Here is an 18227-nt window from a genome sequence, read left to right as displayed (position 1 = left end):
AAGATTCAATTAGTAAATGAATAATAAACTAAAATTTAATGGAATTTATTTAGTTATTTACATAAGGAAAAAATAAAAGTATAACTATTGTAAATCAAAGTTTGTACATCCAATAATGTCCTTTGCACATGGGAAATTGAGAGGATTTATATCCGATTAATTGATAGTAATAAACTTTAAAATAATGTCCTTTAAAATTAATTAAAATAAGACAGAAAAACGTACATATTCACCTTAAGAATTTTATTTATTGTCAATTTATTCTCTATTATTCATTTTCAATCATCGATTATTTAAACAAAATACAAATAAATAATATATAATATAACAAATGTATATAATCTTTACAATGACAATGTTTAAATATTACACTCTTAGAATAATATATAATTATTCTTGAATGTCCTTTTATTAATCTATGTTTTAAAAAGAGGGGAAACAATGAAAATAAATACAGTTCAAAATATTAACCAGGTATAATAATCATGTCAATCATCTCATTGATTCAAGTTTGTTACACGTCCCTATCTTGTTTTTGTTCAATTTTATTACATCCTTTCAAAATATTAACCAGGTATAATAAGCATAACCATGTATGTTTTGTATATACAAATTAAATTAGAACATTAGAAAATAAGGTCCGGTGAGATTACTATAAAATTGTTTTGTCTACTTAATCTAGGAGTTCAATTCTTATATCATTACTCATAGAAACAAGCTAATTTTGATAAACAAGCTAATTTTGATAATCTTTATATATTGAAATATGTAGTTTTTATCGGTAGAGTTGAGACTATATAGGGAGGCAAAAAAAACTCATACTTATGGGTACCTGCAAGTAAAACTCATACGAGCATGAGTATATATGTCACAAACGGATACCCGCGGATTTTATAAACAAGTTTTTAAAAATACTTGTAGTACATATGGGCGGATATGGGTATTACAGCCCTATCCGTGGGTAGCCATTATGTACATGATTACTATATTATTTTTAATTAAAATAAAAAATACATTATCACAACATCCATTATACGAACCTAATTTCTTTCTACTTTGTTTACATCATTTTACCTCGTTTATATATTTTGTTGAATTTGGTGATGAAACACCCTACAAATGTTATTACATGTCTAAAACTACACATGTCATGCAAAGAAAATTATATATTTTTTGTTAAGTAAATGAGAGTAACAAATCACAAAAACAGAAAACTTCATTAGATTTAGTATTTTTGTCAAATATTCATTTAAAATACACAAAAATAATTAAATTTCATCTCATTTAAAATATAATACAATTAGAAAATTAGAAATTCAATGAAAATATAGAAAATTCGCAGGTACCCATTTTACCCAGGGGTACACAAAAATACTCGCAAAAAACTCGCACGCAGATACCCGTACGAATATGGGCGGGTATAAGTATTGCTTTCTTATTTCGAAACGGGTAGCGAGTAGCTACTACTCGTACCTGCTCGTACTCGTTGCCAGCCATAGATCTATCTATATGAAAATGATATTAAACCAATGAAGTTAACATTAATTGAGTAATAATAAAAAATATGAATTCAAAGATGTTTTATATTGATGTGCACAAGATTGAATAATGGAAGAAATAATTATTGAAAGATAATCATCAATTATATGAGAATCAGTTATTAAACCTATTGCATTGAAAGAAATTTAATTATACATAAATATATACAATTGTTTTAAAGTTTTACGATAACATATTAGTTCTAAATAACAATAATTAATAATTAAAAACATTAAAGAAAAATATACATTCATTTAAAGGGATGTTATTCGTTCTTTTAAATATTTAAATTCATCAATGATGAAATTATGGTATAATTTTAATTCATTTCATTTTCAATATAAATCAACATGTTTTGTATAAGAAATTCATATCCTATTTTACTCTATACTTTTGTTTTATTGTATTAGTTGTTGAAAATGATTTTTATGTAGTAGTTAAATAAAAATAGTTAAGATAAGACGAATAATTCAATCAAGTAAATAATATTTATTAACTTTTCCCGTATTGAATGTTTTTCACATGAATGACTAACAAAATCAACAATAAAATATTGACATTGACATCGACATCTCAAGTTAATCTTTCTTATTCATTGAAATCTATAAGATATTATTTTTGCACAAAAATATATATGTTATCAATATTAAATAACTTATAAAAAAATTAATGTAATTCACTAGTTTGGCAAAAATAATATGTGATCCTTCATAATATATTTTATCAGTTTAAGATTGCTAAAAACAATATTATAAACATTATTACTATCATCTACACATATAAAAGAAGGAGAATAATGTATCTTCTCATATTATTAGATAACTTATCTCCTTTAGTCGGTAAAAATGTGACATTTGTATTATTTTGTTTATTTTTAAAAATATTTTTATAGAAAATGATGAAACACGATACATATCATGATTTCACTAGTAGGAAGAGATATTTTATCTCCTTATACCATGAAAGAATATTTTGGAATTAAAGGTAAAAAAACATTAAACTGAGTTTGGAGAAAACATTAAACTAAAAGGTATGGTGTTATTACTTGGTTGGGCCAAAACTAAATATAGATAATTCAAACCAATTATGAGAGATTTAGTTCTTAAACCTAAAAAGTATGGTGTTTTTACTTGGTTGGACCAAAACTAAATATAGATTATTCAAATCAATTAGTTTACGTTTTCCTAGAAATATATTACATCTCACTTTTAAAGTCTTAAATATGATTTAGAAATCTCTTCTCTACCTTTCATTTTTTTACTCTTTACATTATCTCACTCTTGAGTAAAGATCTACTCAAATCCCTTTTTGTGTTATTAAAAACATATATTTTTATATTTTGTTAATTTTATTAAAATTAAATTACACTTTCATCCCATAAGTTTTAATATAAAGTTACATAAACTTCTTATTCTTTTTTTAACCTAATTTTATAATAACGAACCAAAATTAATGAAAAAATATTAATTCTTATACTATTTAGATTTGTATCCACAAAATACCATAATTTATTTAACATAATTACACTTAATATTCATTTTATTAAGAAATCACACTTATCTTTTTGTAGAGGTACGTTAGTATAATTAATATAACATTATAACTAATTTAAGTAAGTTAAAAAAAACAATTGAATATGTGTATTTAACTCTACCGTCATAGTTTGGGATGATTAGATGTGCTCAAACCATGCATTTATTCAAGGATTTAATACCTATATATTAGTAATTTAAGTGTTTTTTACCCTCAATAAATAAAAGGAAAATGAATTAAATGAAATAGAGGCAATAACATGTTACCAACTGACGTTGCTTCAAGTGGTACATACTTGAGTTCCCTTAAGCAAGAACTCGGGTTCGAGATACCCGTAGGAAACAAAAAAAGAGGCAAGAACACGTTGTAGAAGGGATACTTATTCCCCTTATAAAAGGGATACTTGTTGAATCATTTTTTTGTATTCTCCACAAGTAACATACAACTTGTTTAGCATTTTGAACATGATGAAAGTATTCCCCTTATGTTTGTTGGTTTCTATAACCTTAACCGTTGTAACTGCTAATTTGGAAGGTGATGTTCTGTACTCACTGAAAAGGACACTTTCCGACCCGAATAACATGCTCCAGACCTGGGATCCGACCCTCGTTAGTCCCTGTACTTGGTTCCACGTTACGTGTAACTCGGATAACCGGGTCACCAGACTGTAATTTTATACTAACTCATTTCTTTTTTTATATCACATTTTTATCTGATAGTTCGCATAAGCTTGTGATTGGTCAAAAAAGATATATTTAAGTTAAAATTTAATTATTAAATATTTTACTGACTAATCACAAGCTCATGGTAGGTACACATTGTGAGACAGCACATGTATAAGTGTTTCCGAGGATGAGTTAGTGTGTTATAATATCAATTGAGTTTTGTGTGGTTCTAGTTTTTTAGGATTTTCTTAATTTGTTTGTTGCTATAGAAATTTGAGAGAATCTCAGTGAGAGTGGGAGTTTAAAGTTTGAGGCTTGGTTTGATATATTTGTACTGGAATAAGGGACAAGCTATGCTCTAGGAAGTATGGATTCTGGATATAGGACATAGATAAGTTCATATTTATACTGATTTTTGAGATGCAAACTAAATGTATTGGCTCGCGTCTTGTTATACTTGACACAGGGATCTTGGCAACTCTAACTTATCTGGACAGTTGGTACCTGAACTAGGGAAGCTGGAGCATCTACAATATCTGTATGTTATCGAATCATCGGTCGATATTTATACTGATTTTTTAATTTCATGTATGTTAGATGTGCTCATTCTGATATTAAGATGATAACCTAGTATTGTGTATTCTGGTTCTGTTTTTGTTGATGTAGTGAGCTATACGAAAACAACATCGAGGGAGTTATTCCTCCAGAGCTTGGAAACCTGACGAATCTTGTTAGCTTGGGCTTGTACAATAACAACATATCAGGCACTATCCCTCCTTCACTCGGGAATCTGAAGAGTCTTGTATTTTTGTGAGTCTGGTTAATCTTTCATTAATCTCGCTACATGGGACCGACTATGCTCTTCTTCGTTCGCTTAATTCAAATTGCTATTTTGCTTAGACTGCTTTAGATCAGCGGTGAAGCAAACCGAAGCAAAAATATGGTTTCGATTTCTACACTGAACTGCTTATAGTTTATGTCGAAATCAGTTTCAGTCGACTAAACTGGTTTAGAACTAGTTTGAACTTATCACAAATTTGAAACCAATTTACATTCAGAATCTATTTTAAAATGAACACAAGATAATCACATCACATACCTGATGTCTGTAAGAAAAAAATCAAATCACAGATCCACCAGACACAAAATTCACAGATCTGTACCAAAAAAGGAAAAACAAAACAAATCACAGATCTATCATGGAAGCAGCCTCCAAATTAAGCATTGATCTAAACCATCTCAAGCAAAAAATAATAAATGAAAGATTCAAAACCAAAATAGCTTGCATGACATGGAAACCTATCAGACTTTCAGCCTGACATGGCATACCTTGCCACATTGCTGATAAGACTTCACTTGTAATTATTTTGTGGCATAGATTATTAAACAGCTTGCATGTTTCTTAACAGTTTTTCTTTGCAGACGACTGAATAACAACCGATTAACTGGCCCAATCCCCAAGGAACTTGTTAACCTTCGAAACCTTAAAGTACTGTAAGTCATTTTCTCGCCTTTTTAAGTTGATAAAACTATATGGTGATATAATGAAGATGTGTGCTTACAAAGAGTGTAAACATTCACTTCATCTTCAGGGATATCTCGAACAATAACTTATGTGGAACAATTCCTACCTCTGGGCCATTCGAGCATATTCCATTGAATAAGTAAGTCCCAAAGTATCCTATCTAATTATCTCTAAGCATGTGGCTTTCTTCTTACTCTCCATGTGATGCTATTCATGTCAGTTATTCCTTTCCTTTTCTAGTTTCCTATATATTTATTTATGGAGCCTTCATACACTGCTATGTCTATTCTGTTGCAATTTGTGTTGCTTTAGTCACTGAGTTGTTAAGATCCTGCTAATTTGTGATGGTAATATCTCTGATTGCTGTTGTATACAATGAGTCTCACCACATACAATGTATGTGTAGACAATCACCATTTTATTGTTCAGTAGTAGGAAGGACAAATTTTTATTCAATTCTATTTGATACGCCATCTCGGTGGCTTGTGCAAAAGGTGTACTGATTCTGAAATCACTTGAAGTTTGCCTTATAGAATCTAAGCTAGAGCATATTTTTCTGCTAACTTGCTGTAATTTTTCCTTCCTGTTATTTATCAAATGACGAATAAGCATTGTTTTGTTTCAATGTTGTAGCTTTGAGAACAACCCTCGTTTGGAAGGTCCAGAGCTGTTGGGACTTGTACCTTATGACACAAACTGCTCCTGAATAAGACGATGCTCCAGGATCTCTCAATCTGAGTTGCATTATATATATATATATATATGTATGCTAAAATCGAAGTTTGTTACCTCTTATGGTAAATGTAATTCCTATTATGTGTAAATCTTACATACAGAAGAGCATTAGTATTTGTAAAAGTACTGTGATCTTCCAATGGTGTTGAGGACACGAATATATGTCCATGCAATACTATAAATAAATGGACTTGGTTACCTATGATTCTATGAATGGTCTTATTAGAGTACTATTTCCTTCAAATAACCAACTTTTGCTGGGTATTAAACAAGGTTCAAGTTGATAAGGATAACCTGAAAACATGAATGATGTATTTACATGGCTCCAGTTGAGGATTTAAAGTTATAAATCATTTCATAATGCTTTCCCGGAAGGTTAACTTGCAGGTAGGTTGCGAAGTTTTATTGTCTCATTTTTTCTCAGTACTACTAAGAGTATCCCTTCGTCCTAAGTAAAGAGTTAATCTTTTTCGTATGTGTGATTGTCCTTATCAACAAGTGTTGGGATTCACTTTGACACTATCTTCAATTTGCATGCACCCTTAGTCAGGAATCAGGATTCATTATTAGAAATCAATATCTTGCAACCCAATCTTATTTCATTACATAGAGTTATACAAAATTACAAAATAGTCTAGGTCATATAATTTTATCTGAAATTAAAATTTCAATAAAACCATTTATCCAAACATAACATAAGGTATTGAGACAGTATAACAGTATAAATGCAGTGTACAAACAACATTTTCATAAGTAACACCTTATTTAAAGATTTATAGAGAGCATCACCATAATGAAATTATTTTGCAGTTTCCATGATGAAGCTCTTATTTGGTGGCTTGAGCAATTATATTACTCAATGAACTTGCCTCCTCTTTAGCAACTTCCACTAAATCCTCCTGCAACATTTACCATAAGATCATAATGTAAGGTTACAAAATAAGTGTTATGTGCAAGGAATCATTTGCATCCATACCTGTGCAGCTATCAGTCTCAGAGTTGTTCTCTTGCTAGTCTCTTGCATGGCTCCAGCAAGCAAAATCTCATCTAATATAAAATATGCCTGCTAGGACCATTCTCAACTTTAACCATTGATCCAATATTATCACTGAAAGAGTATTTTCTTCCATAATATCATTAGCATTTTTACTCAGAGGAGTTATAAAGGTATAGACACTGTGATTGATCATAAAATTTAATGTCCTTAAGGGGCTACCCAAATATAGTTTATGTGTGGATTTCAGAATCAAGTTTAATAAGAACTAGAGAAAAGATGAATTACCTTATGGAAATTAAAGATTAAATCCAGCTCACAAACCTGAAAACAAAGGTATGAGAGTATTTAACACATGCTCCAAAATATGCAGGCAATTCATGAAGAACTTAAGATTTCAAGAGTTTATGAGACTGACACTGCCGAAATATCGATCTAGTGTTTCAACATAATGATGAATAATGGAGAGGGTCTCTAATTCATTGTCCTCCTGATCATTGCAGAAACAGAAGTAGAGGCTAGCATATCTGAAATCCAATTATGGTTCAATGTGTTTTTTTGAGGCAACAGAACATAATCAACCATAATGTAAATAGTTCTTACCAACCTTTTATAAACAACTTTGAATCCCCTCCACTCCACAAAGTTGCATAGCCTTGGGGCTCTAGAGATAATAACACCACTTAACTCACGAATTACCTTCCAAAAACAATAGTTAGAGAACAAGAAACAGATCAATATGCAAAACCCATGTCACAAGGAATGTATATATTAAGCACTTTATATTGAATTGAAGTAGTATGAAGCATCAACATAATAAACACACTATGAAGGCACATATATAATAAGAAAAAAACCACATTCTTAATAAACATTGAAAGTATATTGAACAAGTGTTGAAGTCTTTGTCATTAGACTAATTGTACAAGATATAAGAAAGGGACATGTACCCTTGCTATTTGGTTATTATGGTCCTATACATTGGGTTAAAATATGATTATTTAATATTTAATTAGAGAAAGAGACATGTACCTTGGATCTTTCTTTTTGAGAGTATGGTGAATACCACTTTGTGAGCCTCACTTTTCCTTGTCTACTAATCAGAAGCACAAAGTGAATCTGCAGTCAAAACCAATTATATATATATATATATATATATTATAAAAAACTTCACTAGTTCCATTTATAATATAATACAGAAATGAATACGTATGATGTATCAGTTCCACAAGAATTGTATAATATATAGGACACACAATGTTGCAGAAATGAGGTTAGGTTCATTGGAAGGAATCACATAATTAATTATCTTCAATTATGTGACCTTAGTTTCCAATGGATGAAAAAGAAGACACATGGAATTTCAATCATTAAAAATGATGTAGATAAGAGTGTGAATGGAAGAGCAACATTTACCATTGATGATTATGTTTATGTGAGTTTGAGAGGAACACAAAGAATACTAATGTGAAATTGCTTATATATGAAACTGTGATATGATATATAATAGATCCGAACCTTATTGCTAAGGTTAAGTGTCAAAGTAATGCTCTAGATTAATTTATGACTTATCTTATTATATGATATATAAAGTAAACTGTGATATGATATATACAATATTTATATTTTTATATTACCAATTAATGATACATTTCGACTCATTAAAATATTTAATTTATTTGGTAATAAATTATTTAATATTTATATATAATTATCTTGCCGAACATAAAATAATAAATTTTCATAATATATCATTAAAAATTACCAAAAATGTATCAACATTAAATTAAAATTTGTTTTATTATCTAGATATTAATATTCCAATTTTATTACATTGCCAAATACAAAGGCTATATTTAAAGAGTGATCATTGCTACTTCTATATATACTCCTCAGGTAAAAAAAAAATACACAATTCTATAAAATAAAAAACGAAAATTTTGATTAGTAAATTAAGAATGTGAATAGAAAGTTTGGAGTGTTAATAAGAAGTACCTTTAGATAAAGTAGTAAGTTGCAATTTTATAAATGGAAAAATGGAATAGAAATTTAGAAAGAGTAAATTATGGTAGTTATAGATTTGGCAATAAATGGAATTGGAAGTGCAGTAACCACTGATATAAAAATAGGTTCGTGCTGGCCAGTTCAACATATGAATTGGTGAACCAGTCTCAATACTGATACAGTATAATAATTATATTGGTTATATAATCATACCGGTTAAAACTAACAAAAAATTGTTATACCGGCTGGTTTTCAATTGAACCGGTATCGGTCGTCAGTTTTTATTTAAAATTAATTTTTTAATAAAATGAAAAAAATATTGATTTTTCAACATTAATAATAATATATTACATTTTTATATCTAATTTCGTCAGTATGCAATTTAATTGATGAACCATCAATTGAACTGTTATGTCACTATATCAATATATTAACTAGTTTGATGACCAGTAAGGTATTAACAAGTCGGAGAGTGGCAACGTTTGTGTGGTTGGGTGTATGGACTTCATAATTGGTCAGGTGGCCTTATCAATATCAACAACGGACGAAACACACACGGTCCCCACCCCAGAACACACAAAATACAAATAGTAACATTTCAAAACTTTTTTTGGTTTCATCGAGGTATTCTTACATCAAAGCCAATTCTGTCTAAATCAAAAATAATCATAGGTACATAGGGTTAAGATAAATTTAACATATATTAGTTGAAGATTCGTATTCAAGACTTTGCTTAAGGGAAATCAAACATGTATCATTTGAACCAACATTTGTCAGTTACATCTCAAAACTTTGTTAATAAACAAATTAATATTACAACAACCCATTAATGATAAAAAATGTGTGTATTTATATTAGTTTTATATATTATTATTTACAAATGAATGATGGGTAATTTATAGTTTGTGGATAAAAAAATTATTCTAACAATATATAAATATTATATTATTATTCCCATCAATTACATTTGATTCCCAACTACTTTAAAAAAATATAAATAAATAATTATGATGTACTAACTCTGTGTAAATATTTTCATATACTATAGTAATGTTATATTCTCTTATTATATCTTACTAGTGTGTACATGCACTTCGTGCCTGCCGGCGAATATTGTGTGATACTACATATTCACTTTTTATATATTTCATTTTTGTAAATTAAAATGTATTTGTTATGTTCGGTGTACTTTATATTATATTTTTTGTGTTTATGATAATGTTTAATTCCATGTGAGATATGTGATTAATTAATGTATTGGTGGTAGCTGTTTTTTGTTTTTTCCCACAAGTATCCTCGCACTGGAGGCAATCCTGTCCGAGTCGGGCACATCCACAGGTAAGTGAGGCTAACTCTCCCAACGGGCTCTTGATTAAGGGGAATCAAGCATGTACCACTTGAATCAACGCCCGTTGGTAGTTGTTTAGGATTATATAGTTTTTTAGTAAAAATTAAATAATGTTAAGGCAATATAGGAAATAAAAATTACACCATGATGAAAGTTATTTCAAGTTTTGGCTTTATATATAGTATAGATATTAATCTCATATTCACAAAAAAGGACACATGTTACTTATAAATAATTATTAATAAATAAAACATCATGATATATGTTATTTTTAGTTTTGTGGGTATGAGAATTAATAAGATAATATATTATTTACACTATCTTATTATTCGAAGATTAAGAATATGGAAAGATTAGCCTAACCAGTAATATAAATATACAAATATCTGGTTTGTGTTTGTTCTACAGCTTTGAATTATTCCCTGAATTTTGGGGTTTTATTTTAACCCCACAAGAAGAAGAAAGAGATCCCTCCCTCCAAATATTATAAGCAGGATAATGCTTCACACCCTGTCCCTTTTCTCACTCTCTATTTCTTCATACCTTCCTCTTTTTCATTCTTCTCTCACTTTCTCTTCATTCTTTCATAACTCACCAATACCCACTTCTCCATCTTATTGTAAGCTTCCTCTCATGGATCAAAAACTTGTCTTTTTCACTCCCCAGTTACTTTTTTCAACCTGCTTTCTCAATACTATTTCTGGGCTTTTATCTATTTTGTGTTGGTTATTGTTGTTTGTGCTGATTCTGGTTTCACTACCTTGTTCATCTGCAAAGTTTAATTTTTTCTTATTTTATTTTATGATTAGTTTAAGTTTTTTTTTATATGTATTGTCTTAACTCTTATTGCATCTCTGGTTGATTGGTTTTGACTCTTAGGTTTTCTATTTATGACTTTGCTTGATTAGTTTTCTCATTAGTTTTTGCTGATATGATATTCTTCGGATTATTTTCTCTATGAATGATTTTTTTTTTTGGATTGTTGTTGAAGAATGCTATGTGATTATTTTGTTCGTATTTCTAAGTTTTAATTTTGGGTGATTTAGATCTGTTCAATTAGGATTGATGAAATAGAGTTTTCTGATAAAATATAGAAATCAATGATTTCTTTTTTGTGATTATTCAATTTTATATTTTTCAATCCATGTTTTTTACTTTTTAGATTATATGCAATTATATTGCTGTATGAGTATGAAAGAATTATCTGGTAATTTCTATTATATGTTGTTGGTGCAGATGCTGTGCTTTTGATATGTACTTGATCTGGAAGGTTATTTGATCTTAGTAAAGTCTTAATTCACCTTCAATTTTTGTTTTGTTTTTGCCAGGTGTGAAGCGCTTTAAATTTTAAACTCGAGAATTTGTTGACTTGAGTTGGTGTATAGTGCTGAAGGAGGGTGAAATTTGAATCCAAGAGTTTTCAGGCTGAATCCGGTTTTTTTTGACATCTAGACTATCTTTCGGGTTATATTTCTGTGAGAAAAGATGATGATGTTTGAAGACATGGGGTTTTGTGGTGATTTTGATATGTTATGTGGTGGTTCTCTTGGGGAAGTGGATATTGCTGCCAAGCAAACTGAACCAGATGCAGTCGTTGAGGACGATTATAGTGATGAAGAACTTGATGTAGATGAGCTCGAGAGGAGGATGTGGAGGGACAAGATGCGTCTTAAGCGATTGAAGGAACAAAGTAAGCCTAAGGAAGGAATTGATGCAGCAAAACAAAGGCAATCCCAAGAACAGGCAAGGAGGAAAAAGATGTCAAGAGCTCAAGATGGAATATTGAAGTACATGCTGAAGATGATGGAGGTTTGCAAGGCGCAAGGATTTGTTTATGGGATAATTCCTGAGAAGGGAAAACCCGTGACTGGAGCATCTGACAATCTTCGTGAGTGGTGGAAGGATAAGGTTAGGTTTGACCGAAACGGTCCAGCTGCCATATCCAAGTATCAAGCTGATAATGCAATCCCTGGAAAGAATGATGGATGCAATTCTATTGGTCCAACTCCGCATACCTTGCAAGAGTTACAGGACACAACCTTGGGGTCTCTCTTGTCAGCGCTCATGCAGCACTGCGATCCCCCTCAGAGGCGGTTCCCGTTAGAGAAGGGTGTGCCTCCACCATGGTGGCCCACGGGGAATGAAGAATGGTGGCCACAAATTGGTTTACCTAAAGATCAATGCCCTCCTCCTTACAAGAAACCTCATGACCTCAAGAAGTCATGGAAGGTTGGTGTTCTGACTGCTGTTATCAAGCATATGTCTCCTGATATCGCCAAGATTCGCAAGCTTGTGAGGCAGTCCAAGTGCCTTCAAGATAAAATGACAGCCAAAGAAAGTGCAACCTGGCTTGCCATCATCAATCAAGAGGAGGCCCTGGCTCGAGAACTTTATCCTGATTACTGCCCCCCTTTATCGTCAGCTGGAGGTAGTGGATCTTTGGTCATCAATGATTGCAGTGAGTTTGATGTTGATGGAGGGGAAGATGAGCCAAGCTTTGACGTGGAAGACCGAAAACCTGAGATTCTTCATCCATCCAATTTTGCGATGGATAGAATGAGAGGAAGGCTGCCGATGCCAGTGCAGTCAGTTCAGAGACCTTCTCTTCCAATCAAAGGAGAGGTAGTCACGAACTTAGATTTCATGCGAAAGAGGAAGGTCTCTAGCGACTTTAACATGATGGACCAGAAGATTTACACATGCGAACATCCTCAGTGCCCTTACAGTGAAGTTTGCCTTGGCTTTCAAGATAGATCTTCAAGGGACAACCATCAATTGAATTGTCCTTATAGAAGCAACTCTTCAGATTATGGTGCACCTAATTTTCATGTTAATGAGGTTAAGCCAGTTATATTCACTCAGTCCTATGTTCAACCAAATACTACAACTCAGCCTGCTAATTTGGTTTCACCTTCATTTGATCTAACCGGACTTGGAGTCCCGGAAGATGGCCAGAAAATGATCAGCGACCTTATGTCGATCTACGAAACAAATGTTGGAAACAAGAATGGAAGTTCCTCCAATAGTGGTGTAGCTGCAGCAAATCAAAACCATCCTGTTCCTCAGCCCAGCATTCAGCAGCAACAGGACAATTTCTTTCCTGGTCAAGGAATGGTGATGGGAGGAAACTTCTTTGTCAGAGAGGAAAATCAGTTCGACCGGTTCAAGGCTATGAACTGTCCTTTCGAGACCAATCACAACAACAACAACAACAACAATATCCAATTTATGTTTGGTTCTTCTTGTGATTTGGCATCTTATGATTTTAAGGAGGATATACAAGGAGTAGGGATGGATACAGTTCAGAAACAGCCAGATATATCAATATGGTACCAGTGAAAATGACAAGTGTATGATGGCCTTTTTATTGTCCTTAAAAAAAAGGGTTGGCTGCCCTAATCATGTGAAGTTAGGTCTCCTGATTCAAAGCCACTTTACTGCATTTTTTCTCTTCACATGTAATCCTTTAGGTCTATTAGATATTTTTATGTTTGGCAGGTATGGTCAGGTCTGGTATGGGTTAATAAATCATGAATGTTCCTATAATGTGCTACCCCTTTTTATGTGTGTTTTTTTTATCAATGAAGCCCTGTTGTTGGTACTATTATATTTATATGTATGAATGTTATATGAATAAGATTTACTTGTTATCATATTATATGTAAATAAGCATAATATTGGTACACAATACACTCCATGTACCTTTTGTTTCTCATCATTAATTAAGGAAATAAAACAAGAATTAAATATATATTAACTTTATATTTTCTCATCAACAAAAACGAATGGGTACAAAAGAGTGTATCTTGGGAGAGAAGATGGGAGGTATATCCTTTAATGGTCCTTTTCTCTTGATGCTTATCCTCTCCCTTGTGAAATGGACCCCATATCAATTGATGTATGCTAGTGTGGTGGTGGGGTCTTTAGTTAATGGAAAGTGCTTATTTATGGGACCAAGGTAAGGGTAATCTCTTCTAGAGTCACTCTTAGTCTTAGGCGGCTCAACTTGAACTCACTTCTCATCATGTTAACATCTCTTATACCAAAAGAATGTGACACTCATGTGAATCGGTTGAAAAACATATATTTAGTTTTTTTTCCTCAAAATGCCAAATTATCTATTTTCATCAATTCCTTAAAAACTAATGTCTAATTTTTTTTGCACAAATCAAAGACATCATCAAAATATTATATTTTTAGCAAAACTGATTTATTTTTCCTATTATATCCTTGTTAAATTTTCTCATCAATTTAATTTATTATTTTTTATCTCTTCACAAAAATGAGGGTAACTTACAAACTTATAATTGATAAAACATTAATTAATATAATGTTTAACTTTAAAAAAATCACACTTAAATAGAGTTCTAAAAAAACTAAACTAATAAAGAAGGTGAGAGGGTATATATGTAAAGTGGCACATGTTACATGTATCATGAAATTGAGTGAAGTAACGAAATGCTTTGAAAAGGTGGTACAGTTAATAGCACCACGTGTTGAAACTTGCAAAATATAGAACGACAAAAGTCACCAAGTTTCTGAGTACTCTCTCATCTCAATTCTAAAAAATGTTTGATTTTGATGAAAAGTTCCTATAAAGTAAAGTTATAAGCTTGTTTCTGAAATGCTGAGCAATATGTGTATATTTACTATTCATTATTCTTAATATAACTTTAATCATCCACTTTGAAAACAAAATATTAGTGTTATAGGTTGATAATCCATTTTACTATGATAAGGACAATTATGAATTTTTTACAATGACTTGAACCCAAAATAAATATATAAAAAAGTCAAGTGTTTGAAATATCTTTACTTTTCTTGTTGTAGAGTTTGCTTATTTTCTCTAACAGATTAAAAAAGTGGCAATGATTCACTTTAGAGTAGGTTCACATTAATAATTTAAACAAGTGTTGACTTGGTGAGGTATATGTATATATATATAATTGTGGCTGTTACATAAGGATCTGAATCTGATTAGTAACACACTAAGCAAGAAAACTGTAGGATCCCTCATCTACTCATTTTGCTTTGTCTTCAATATAAAGGAAAACAGCGCCATAGCTGTCCCATATGGTTTCTGCATTAGCCTACAATGCCACAAAAGAGATCATCTTATCTTTTCGTAAAAGAGTATAAATTAAACTACTTCAAATTCATGCTGTATGTTCTCGGCTTGAATAAGATTGCTTCAGTGCCAAGATTACTATAGTAAACCAAAAATAATTATTGGAGCCACACGTAGCGGAATTGTACATAACTGCATCTAAAATTAAGGTAAACAGGTTGAAGTGGGGTCCGACAATTATCTTATCCACTTTCCTGTTAAGTTTGAAAATGAAAGCTGCAACTTTCAGTCATCACAATCAAAATCTGAATAAAATAAAAAAATATTTTTTAATTAATAGTGGAATAAGTTCTAGGATAACAATATAATTCCTTGTTTATACTTTATAGTATTACCCACCTTCAAACATTAAAATAATATTATTCCATAATCATATGATATATTTTAATTGTCTTTTAATTTTTAAGAGTTTTGATATATATATATATATGAAGAGATAAATGATAAAAGAATACAAGAAAAATAAAATTTATTTGATTGATTGTAAGAAAAATTATCAATGTTATGTTGTACAAATAATACTACTAAAAAAACAATGTATTAACTACATAGTGTTGGGTTTATTCAAGTGTGAAATCTCACATTAGATATGCGGGGAGGTCTTAAGGTTTTGGTTCAAGACGTGGTGTCTCACTTGTGACTCTTCACTCTTCCCATACCATGTAACAATGAAACTACTCTCTGGTGGTGGTTGGAGGCTCCCCAGTCGCAGTTTGGTTCAACACATAATGGGTTAAACTCATCTTTTTCTTTTCACCTAAACTATCTTTGTCAACACTGGTTGCTTCTAGATTAATCTCTAGGATCGGCCAATAACAAAACAAAAGGTTATAAATTAAGTTGCATAGGCTAATCAATAGGTGCCATGTGATTTTCATGTTTTTTTCTTCTAATTAATAAGGTCCTGATTTATATATTTCTTAAGATTTTAGTTTTTTTCTCTCAATCTTCTATTATTCTCTTATTTTATGTTACAATATCTTGAGTTTTCATGGGACAAACTAAATAGTATTTTCCTTCACTAGATAAGAAAGGAAGTTCACTTATATAATTGCAATATACTGAAATAAAAAACTTTCTAGAAAAGTTTAGGAAAAGAAAAGATAAAGTATTGTGAGATTTGTTTCATAGCCCCCATCAAATGCAAGTTGCAACAACCCACTAACGTCCCCTATAAAGGTACCTAGTTTTTTTAAATTATTTTTTTTGGTTTTCTAAGTGTATTCTCACACTTGAGAAAATATTATTTGAGTTAAGAACATCCACATGTATATGAGACTAACTTTTTAGCGGATATTTTTTATCCACAAGGCTTGAACTCAATATATTGTTTAGTGAGAATCAAATATATACCACTTGAAACAACATTCGTTTGTAGTTTTTTAAATTATTTTATTGCAACTGAAAGGTATCTAGAAAAGCAATAAACAAATTGAAAGAAAAATTGTTTTAAAAATGGAAAAGATAATTTGGAATATTTAACTAGAAAAGAGAATAAGATGGCGAGAGAGAAAGCAGAGGAGAATAATACTAGAAGCCGAAAAATATAATGCTTATTATATGCTTGTGATGGTGCAAGATTAAATTAGTTAAGATGCCAACAAAGCTGGTCAAATAAACATATTTTGCAGTATATTATATGTAGAAACATTAACCAATTTAATTAGTATAATTTAATGTCTTGATCTTGTGCATTGTACACTTACTACTTCTGAAATAATAAAAAATGTCTACTCTGAAACAAAAATAGTCACGTCTCCATCATTAATTCATTATATAAACTATCACTTATTTCATATTCATATTGATGTCTGAGTCAATTGGGTAGACTTTTTATAATGTCCGTTCAAAATAATACATGTCAAGATATTTAAAAATTACGTGAATAAATGATTTTTAATATGTTAAAATGTGATGCTTTATTTTTTTCCATAAAAGTTTTTTACTTACTTAAATATCTTTAACATATGCCCTAAGTCACAAACTATAAAATCTCATTAAAATTCTAACTCTATATGATATGCGAGAAATTCATTGTTTAGGTGTGAGAGTTACACATAATAATAATATTTTTTTATATACAATTAATCAGGTAAATTCTTTATGTTATTTATTGGGTAAATTCTCTTCAAACACATAAGTTCACTTCTTATCTTGATATTTTTTTGTAGTTGATTATAATATAAAAATGTAGGGTACATGTTACAATCATGTTAACTATTAAAAAAGTACCAACGAGCGTTGGTTCTAGTGGTACATGCTTGATTCTCCTTAAGTAAGGTCTCGGGTTCGAGTCTTATGGATGGAAAAAAATGTCCGCTGGGAGAGTTAACCCCACATACCTGTCGATGTTCCCGACTCGGACATGATTGCCTCCAACAGATGTCGAGGAAAAGAGAATATAATGATGTTGAGGAAAATTAAGGAATAGATGCATTTTTTGACATTTTGTTGTTTCTCTCCAATAGTTGGCAGTGACCTATGAAGAAGTTAGGTACTTTAGATTATCTCTTTGTACCTAATAAGAACCAACATCACCAAGGGAGTGATGTGTGACAAACCATGTCTAAGTTATGCAAGGAGAATGAATATATCACATTTTTATAAGGTGCATGTATCACATATGCATGCATGTATTATCTGGTTCAAGGTTCTTACTATAACTGTAGATAAAATACTGAATAATTGTTGTATGGGTTATAATTCAGAAAAAATGAAAATTCACCATGTAAGTTTAATTTCTTGTGAAGAATTAA

The 18227-nt window shown here is 30.8% G+C and overlaps 3 protein-coding genes and 1 long non-coding RNA gene across 4 annotated transcripts; 2 read left to right on the top strand and 2 right to left on the bottom strand.

Annotated features, from left to right (window-relative positions):
- Positions 3500-6199, top strand: LOC109356800 (somatic embryogenesis receptor kinase 2-like). The gene is made up of 6 exons (XM_019600340.1): positions 3500-3739; positions 4204-4275; positions 4404-4547; positions 5160-5231; positions 5330-5401; positions 5896-6199. The coding sequence occupies exons 1-6, from the start codon at positions 3537-3539 to the stop codon at positions 5966-5968; spliced, it is 636 nt and encodes a 211-aa protein (XP_019455885.1). The 5' UTR covers positions 3500-3536; the 3' UTR covers positions 5969-6199.
- LOC109356804 lies at positions 5160-5521 on the bottom strand. Its single transcript, XR_002108789.1, has 2 exons — positions 5319-5521; positions 5160-5229 (listed from the first exon to the last, which is right to left on the bottom strand). It is a non-coding gene; the product is annotated as an uncharacterized LOC109356804 (long non-coding RNA).
- LOC109356801 (AP-1 complex subunit sigma-2-like) lies at positions 6729-8479 on the bottom strand. Its single transcript, XM_019600341.1, has 7 exons — positions 8408-8479; positions 8024-8110; positions 7599-7690; positions 7410-7518; positions 7280-7315; positions 6974-7060; positions 6729-6896 (listed from the first exon to the last, which is right to left on the bottom strand). The coding sequence occupies exons 1-7, from the start codon at positions 8408-8410 to the stop codon at positions 6825-6827; spliced, it is 486 nt and encodes a 161-aa protein (XP_019455886.1). The 5' UTR covers positions 8411-8479; the 3' UTR covers positions 6729-6824.
- On the top strand, positions 10758-13950 carry LOC109356788 (protein ETHYLENE INSENSITIVE 3-like). The gene is made up of 2 exons (XM_019600328.1): positions 10758-10962; positions 11672-13950. The coding sequence occupies exon 2, from the start codon at positions 11829-11831 to the stop codon at positions 13680-13682; it is 1854 nt and encodes a 617-aa protein (XP_019455873.1). The 5' UTR covers positions 10758-10962; positions 11672-11828; the 3' UTR covers positions 13683-13950.

This window comes from Lupinus angustifolius, chromosome LG09 (genome assembly GCF_001865875.1).
Source record: "Lupinus angustifolius cultivar Tanjil chromosome LG09, LupAngTanjil_v1.0, whole genome shotgun sequence".
Taxonomy (NCBI): Eukaryota; Viridiplantae; Streptophyta; class Magnoliopsida; order Fabales; family Fabaceae; genus Lupinus; species Lupinus angustifolius.
This window is presented reverse-complemented; position numbering and strand designations above follow the sequence as displayed.

Bases quoted from the DNA above. Each gene is read 5' to 3' on its own strand.
- LOC109356788 (XM_019600328.1), top strand. From the start codon at position 11,829: ATGATGATGTTTGAAGACATGGGGTTTTGTGGTGATTTTGATATGTTA.
- LOC109356801 (XM_019600341.1), bottom strand. The intron at 7,316-7,409 runs GTCAGTCTCATA...CTTTGTTTTCAG, and splicing joins TAGATCGATATTTCGGCAGT to GTTTGTGAGCTGGATTTAAT. The intron at 6,897-6,973 runs GTATGGATGCAA...TAAATGTTGCAG, and splicing joins TGAGACTGATAGCTGCACAG to GAGGATTTAGTGGAAGTTGC.
- LOC109356800 (XM_019600340.1), top strand. From the start codon at position 3,537: ATGATGAAAGTATTCCCCTTATGTTTGTTGGTTTCTATAACCTTAACC. The intron at 5,232-5,329 runs GTAAGTCATTTT...CTTCATCTTCAG, and splicing joins CTTCGAAACCTTAAAGTACT to GGATATCTCGAACAATAACT. The intron at 5,402-5,895 runs GTAAGTCCCAAA...TCAATGTTGTAG, and splicing joins GAGCATATTCCATTGAATAA to CTTTGAGAACAACCCTCGTT.